The 8,018-nt window shown below is 32.9% G+C and overlaps 1 protein-coding gene across 1 annotated transcript; it reads left to right on the forward strand.

Moving 5' to 3' along the window:
- LOC100246659 (putative pentatricopeptide repeat-containing protein At1g12700, mitochondrial) lies at positions 1–2,466 on the forward strand. Its single transcript, XM_003633638.4, has one exon. The coding sequence runs from the start codon at positions 121–123 to the stop codon at positions 1,858–1,860; it is 1,740 nt and encodes a 579-aa protein (XP_003633686.1). The 5' UTR covers positions 1–120; the 3' UTR covers positions 1,861–2,466.
- The last annotated feature ends 5,552 nt before the right edge of the window (positions 2,467–8,018 follow it).

Genomic DNA, 8,018 nt, shown 5'->3' on the forward strand with positions numbered 1-8,018 from the left:
ATACAGGTTTAAGGAAGGAATACCTCAATCGACAAATTTAAGGATGACTTTTTCAAATTAATAAAGGAAAGATGATTGAAATTATTGTCAAAATACTTTTTCTCCTTCAAGCACTTGAAGATGAAGATGATTATGAGAAGGCCTTCTTCTCGTCCTTCTGGTACGCAGATGCTTTCTCTCCTTGCTCATTTCTTGTCTTTGTCACATAATAGATTTCATTCCAAATCCCTACATTTTAATACCATTGACGGTGCCATCTCGTCATTTAATCGAATGCTTCGTATGCAACCTCCTCCCTCCACTGTTGATTTTAATAAACTTTTAACCTCCATTGCTAAAATGAAACACCACTCCACTCTGCTTTCTCTTTCTCACCAAATGGATTCTTTTGGAATTCCCCCCAATATTTACACCCTTCACATCCTCATTAACTCTTTTTGCCACTTGAATCGGGTGGGTTTCGCTTTCTCCGTCTTAGCCAAAATCCTCAAACTTGGGCATCAACCCGACACTGCAACGTTCACCACTCTGATTAGGGGGATCTATGTTGAGGGTAAAATCGGTGAAGCCCTCCACTTGTTTGATAAAATGATTGGGGAAGGTTTTCGACCCGATGTAGTTACATATGGAACTCTGATAAATGGGTTGTGCAAAGTGGGCAACACTAGTGCCGCTATCAGGTTACTTGGGAGCATGGTGCAAAAAAATTGTCAGCCTAATGTATTTGCTTATAACACCATTATTGATAGCCTTTGTAAGGATAGACAAGTAACTGAGGCTTTCAACCTTTTCTCTGAGATGGTCACTAAAGGCATTTCACCTGATATTTTTACTTACAACTCATTAATCCACGCTCTTTGTAATTTATGTGAGTGGAAACATGTCGCAACACTGTTGAACGAAATGGTAGATAGCAAGATAATGCCAGATGTAGTTAGTTTTAATACAGTGGTGGATGCACTCTGTAAAGAAGGAAAGGTCACAGAGGCACATGATGTAGTCGACAAGATGATTCAAAGAGGTGTGGAGCCTAATGTAGTCACCTACACTGCATTGATGGATGGACACTGTCTGCTATCTGAAATGGATGAGGCAGTTAAAGTATTTGATACGATGGTTTGTAAGGGCTGTATGCCTAATGTTATCAGCTATAACACCTTAATCAATGGTTATTGCAAGATTCAAAGGATAGATAAGGCCATGTATCTCTTTGGAGAGATGTGTCGACAAGAATTGATTCCTGACACTGTGACTTACAGCACTCTTATACACGGCTTGTGCCATGTGGAAAGACTCCAGGATGCAATAGCACTTTTTCATGAGATGGTAGCTTGCAGCCAAATTCCAAATCTTGTCACTTACCGAATTTTATTGGACTATCTATGCAAAAATCGTTATCTTGCTGAAGCTATGGCTTTGCTGAAAGCTATTGAAGGTAGTAATTTGGATCCTGATATACAAGTTAATAATATTGCCATTGATGGGATGTGTAGAGCTGGTGAACTTGAAGCTGCAAGGGACCTGTTTTCCAATCTCTCCTCCAAAGGATTGCAGCCTGATGTTTGGACTTATAGTATAATGATCAATGGGCTATGTAGAAGAGGGTTATTAGATGAGGCAAGTAAGTTATTTAGGGAAATGGATGAGAATGGTTGCACACTGAATGGTTGCATTTACAATACAATTACCCGGGGATTTTTACGAAATAATGAGACATCAAGAGCTATTCAACTTCTTCAAGAAATGGTTGCGAGGGGATTTTCTGCTGATGCATCCACTATGACCTTATTCGTGAAAATGTTGTCCGATGATGGATTGGATCAATCTTTAAAACAAATTCTACGTGAGTTTGTGCAGTAAAGAGTTATGGTATTCATCAACTCTAGATGTGGTATTCTTAGGGGGTCCCACTTGTCTCTGTTGTTGTTAATGCCTTTTGATTGTATCAACGAGTTTTTGCAAGCAAAAGAGTTGGATTTATGAAAATGTCATGGTGTTGCAAGAGATAATTCTAGTTAATTGTAATTTCTGTTGTTACCGTATTTTTACCTGCCATTGATTTCCTTCCAATTGGATTTCATTTAATGGACCTTACAGTGATTGTCTTTTGGAAATGGTATGAGCAATGATTCATTGGTTATTGCCACCAGTGTCACTTGAGGCACTTAGCTTTCATACCTACCTTCTTAGTTAATGAGGGGTGAAGATGTAGCTGGGAAGACTATTCTGGTGATGAGGTTGGGAGTATGGATGTTTTGTTCATTGATGTGATTTTTTTTCTTTTTTCCCTTTTACTTGTAGTGATGTGTTTTTGTATTTGTTCCATTTTAGAAAAAATCAATAGGAGAAAGTGGGAAGCCTGTTTTCTTCTTTCTTTTGCTTATTTCTTGTTCCCTCCCTGCAATTGAATCACCTAATGTAGAGATTTATGCTATTGTCATCAATGGCATGTGCAGAGGTGCTGAACCTTAATCTATTTTTTTATGAATTTATTTTTCATGAATTGATAATCTAATTGAATAAAACTTTTATGGAATTGAAGTTGAAAATTTTCTCAGTGAGGTTATAGTCCAAGGTTTAAAGCAATATTTGAATGATCAGAGAAAACTAAACTTAACTACTGTCAAGTTCATTATCAAAAGGTTTTGAAATTTTGTATAATGAAATTATTTGTTATGAATTTATAACGTATTTGAATATAATTTTTATGAAATTATTTTATCCAAATATTTAGAATTTTGATTTAAATATATATGTTAAGAAAAAACTGAACTTAACTGTTATCAAGTCCATTGTCAACAGGTTCCAATTTCAAAATGGTTTGGTTTTGTTTCAAATTTCAATAAACATTAGAATAATGTCTGCATTTTTTTTAGCTGCAACTTGGTAAAATATAATAGCTTCAATTGCATTAGTAAAATAATATCTTTAGAATATTAGCATTTGACATGACATCCTTAAATAATATGAAAATAAAGTCTATGTTAAGAAGTAATACGAAATGATGGATTTAACATAGCTAGATAAGTTTGGTAATATAATTTTACTCAATTTATATTGATATTTTTACAATTTGTTATTATCTTGCAGATTGACATTCCTTATCCTCTCCTATATTTTATATCTAAAATACTTAAAGAGGAGTACTTTCCTAGAAAAATTGCATGTTTGTCTCACTTGGTAGCCATTGAAAATATTAAGAAGAAATTGACTAAACCACAATTGGAGATGTTTAGAAAATCATGTTCTAGTCATTTTTTACTTTTTCTCGAACTTAGATTTTCAGCCCAAATTGTTCATCAATTGTTGTTACGCCAATGTGAAACCAAAAAGACAATGAAATATGGATTTTATTAAAGTCAAAGGGCTTAAGATTTAGTAAAGAAAAGTTTGCATTGATTAGAAGCTTGAGTTTTGGTCCTATTCCAAAATGCAACTAAAAATCATTACTAAAAAGGGACACATACTTTAAAGGAGAAAACAGGGTGCGTAATAATGAGTTGGAGAAAGTTTTCTTTTCTTTAGGAGAGGTAAAAAAAAAATAATAAGAAAAAAAATAATCTGAAGATGAAGAGGTGATAAAGTTGGCACTTTTGTATTTTTTAAAGCATGTTTTATTTGGGAAAAAAAGGAAAATTTTAATAAATATGGAATGGGTTGCTTTGGTTGATAATTTGGAGGCTTTTAACAAGTATTTATGGGAGGGATTTGTTATGAGAGGACACTATTTGGTTTGCAAAGAGCTTTGGAGAACCGGGTATCTAAATACCAAGAGAAGAAGAAAGCAAAGGGAGAAGTTGTAGTTAAAGCATATAGTCTTGTTAGATTTCCGTATGCCTTCCAAGTTTGGGCATACGAGGCTATTCCACTTATTGGATTGAAATATGTCAGTCATGTATCTGGGAGCTATCCCCAAATATTAAATTGGAGTGCAACTAGTGCTCCAAGGTCTATTAAGGTTGAAAAGGTATTTCTAGAGCCTAATGCAAGTAATTCTTTACCTTTAAATTTTACGAGTGCAATTATAAATATTATTGTATTATTGTTTATTAATAATTATATTTTATTTGGATTTTGTAGTTAACTTTTCATTCACTCCTAACACCCACTTTAGAGGAGCAATAACAAGATTATTGCAAGCATGTAGATAAACAAGGAGCTTCAGCAGAAATGTTGCACCAATCAAATACCTCACAAGATGCCAAGAAGGATGACTTAAGGCATGAAAAAAGCTCATTTGACACTGCTACATATGTTGTTGCTGCTACTGCTACAATGGCAGAAGAAACAACAAATGATGCAGTTGCCCCATCAATAGAGGTAACTTAACCTAAACTTAGCCATTATAAATAATGCATGCATGTTTTTTTTTTGAACTTTATTTAATATAAGATGTTCACTCCATAATTAACATGTGGAACTTGACCTTGACTAGTGTTAAGTTCATTATAAATAAACTTATGGGAAGTTAAGTCTGCAAGGATCATGAAAAAACCTAAATTTAACAAGTGTGTTATTTCAAAGTGAACAAACTTGTCATATATATATATGTGCAATATGTGCAAAAATTATGGATGGAGTTTGTGAAATTCAGATAAAGCTCAGAGTTAAATTTCAATCATCTAAAGAAAGAAATTAAAAGACTCAACTTGAAGATGGATGAATTGAAACAACTTTTCTTAGAAGTTAGTGACATGTTTACTATGTTTATATTTTCTAATACTTCAATGTTTTGACATTTGTGTTTTATTGTATTTATTATTATTGGGTGGTGTATGCAATTTCAGGTTAAGAGTTCGAATGAGGAACATGTTATGCATGACACTAGATTAAAAAAATCTAGTACAAAGGAAAATGACAACAATATGGGCTTTGATTTCCAGACTAGAATTTTTTAGGATGTTATAAATGATGAAGTGGAGAGGAATGACATTCCCATGGATGTGAACATTGGCATGGAAGCTTCTAGAAACCTTCAGCTTGTAGAAAAACACATGACTAAAGAGTTGAAAGATGATTACTCTAATGATGATCCGGTTATTGATATTGTCAAGTTGTTTGGTACCCCAACTATGTCGAGTGAGTTTTCAGTATATGTCATACCTTACCATCTATCTCCTACCATTTTTAAGTGAAGACATGAGATTAAAAAATCTCGTATTTTGCAGCACCCTTTTACAGATCCCACCAAGAGAAAGAAACTAAGAAAAGAGATTGAAGAATCATTAACTTTATTTGGTCTTTTGCGTCCAACCTCTGAAGAAGCATTAGAGTCCTTTCGAAAGTGGATGAGTGATGACCAAGGGTGAGTTGCATATATCCATACTTGTAAATTTGTGTTCTTCACAAGTTATAAAATTACTAATGTTTTTTTTTGCTTTGATGTCAAAGGTCCACAATTGATATTGACTACATGCATATAGATAAAAAATGGTTTCAATCACTGTCTAATCATGGTTCATGGCTTGCTGACATGGTTTGTAAATGATGCATTTTGTTTTTATTTTTATTTATTATTATGTTCAACTTACAACCAAATAATATAACTAATTTACTTTATTGTAATTGTTAGCACATTGATGTTGCCTTCTTTTTTTCTTGGAAACGACGAATAGAAAATCCTCATATTTTTTCCCAAAAGTTTACCACAGTGGATACTATGTTTTGGGTATGTGTAGTTTGAATTTTAGTTATCATTTTTAATTTGTTATAATAATGAATCTTATAATCTTGGTTATTTATTTATGCATGTTAACTTTATTCTATGTAGCAAAATACTCAAGCAAGATGGATTAAGCATGATAAGAAATGGAACCAATTCAAATTACCAAATAATGACATTCTTATTGATTATGCTAATGGTACGCAACCTCTTTATTCTATCAAATGGCCTGATGTTGACATTATGCATGTTCCCATCAATGTTCGGGCTAGTCACTGGGTATTAGGAGTTGTCCACATTCGTCGAGGGATTATATATGTATATGACTCATTGATGGACATCAATAATAATGCAAGATTGCAAGTTACCATTAAACCATTTGCCAAATTGTTGCTGCATATATTGAATGTCATAACATATTATGGGTTTCATGGTGACACAAAAGTTAACTACCAGGAATAGGAAATTAAACGATTGCAAGATATTCCTCAACAGGAACATGAGTAAGTGATCTTAAATTTACTTTCATATCTTATACACTTAATATTTAATAATAACTCTAACATTGATTATCTGTGTACCATGCAGTGGTGACTGTGGCATGTTTGTTGTCAAATATGTTGAATACTTAAATGTACAACCATCCATTGAAGTCATTAACAAGTGCTCGAATGGATTGGTTTAGGGAAAAGATGGTAGTAGAGTTATTTTTTATGAAATACTTGCCTATGTAATGAATTCATGTTGATAGTTCATATTTTGATAATGTAGTTGGATGGTTTGTTATATGTAATCGAATTGCTTGATATATGTAGTTAGACATTTTGATAAATGTAGTTGGACAACTTGATATATATACTTGGATATTTTGATGAATGTAGTTCGATAGTTATGTATACAATTGACTTTTTAAGCTAAACTTGATTGTTGTCAAGTTGTTTTGTCTACAAACTTGAAGGTAGTTAAGTCCACAGTCTTAATAAAACACCTGAATTTAACTATTATCAAGTTAACTATGAACAAACTTAAAAGATATTAAGTCGAAGTCTATTCCAAAATAACATATTTAATCTGGACTTAACAGGTATCAAGTTGATCTTGTATAGACTCATAGGAAGTTGTGTCTACAGTTGCCATTTTAACCTGAACTTAACTATTTTCAAGTTGTTTAATGAACAAACTTGAAGGTAGTTAAGTCTACAGTCTTCAGACAAAACCTGAACTTAACTATTGTCAAGTTGTTTTATGTACAAACTTGAAGGTAGTTAAGTCTATAGTCTTTAAACAAAACCTGAACTTAACTATTGTCAAGTTGTTTTATATACAAACTTGAAGGTAGTTAAGTCCACAGTCTTTAGACAAAGCCTGAACTTAACTATTTTCAAGTTGTTTTGTGCACAAACTTGAAGATGGTTAAGTCAACAGTCTTTAGACAAAACTTGAACTTAACTATTGTCAAGTTGTTTTATGTACAAACTTAAAAGTAGTTAAGTCCATAGTCTTCATACAAAACCTAAACTTATCTATTGTCAAGTTCCTTATCAATAAACTTGAAGATAGTTGAGTCCATAGTTTGAGAATAAACACACAATTTTCATTCATACTTTATACATAACTCATCATAATATATATGTACAAAAGTAACAAATATCTTCATTTCTATGGGTATGCAAAAAAAAAGGATCATTATTACAGTATTCATCTATGTGCTTATCCTATCACCTTATACAAAAAAGTAACTTACATTTCTGTTCACATGGGTACCAAAAAAACAAAAAAGCTCACTATTATAATTTTCATTCTATGTAAGTTCATAGAATGCCAAAGCTATCATGATATCAAGGGATTGATCGTTTGCATGTTTTCCGATTATGCCCATATTGACCACATCGACTACAACGAGATGTGCGCTTACCCTTTTCACCAGAAGGAATTCTTACTTTCCTTGGTCTTCTTATTGGGGGTTTTATTTTAGGTGGTAACACAACTTTGTTACGAATGTAATAAGGTATTACCCAATCTATTTCATTTCCAGTTGGATAAATACACTCTGAATATGAAGATAACAATGCTTTAGTAGTAAAATACTGGGAGCACAAAGTGTAACATGAAATGTTGTAAAATCTACAAGCAGCAATAACATGTGCACATGGAATATGATCAAGATCAAATTGACGACATGTGCATGAATGAGTGTCTAAATTCACTTGAGCACTAATGCCAATATATTTAACATTACACTACTTGGAGTTGATAGGTTCCATTAGATATGTTGCTGACATATTATACCTTGAACGAAGTTCTCCATCAGCCCACATGGTAAGTTAAGTTGACATTAACATTGCTTGTTGTTGAC

The sequence above is a fragment of the Vitis vinifera genome, chromosome 14 (genome assembly GCF_030704535.1).
Source record: "Vitis vinifera cultivar Pinot Noir 40024 chromosome 14, ASM3070453v1".
Taxonomy (NCBI): Eukaryota; Viridiplantae; Streptophyta; class Magnoliopsida; order Vitales; family Vitaceae; genus Vitis; species Vitis vinifera.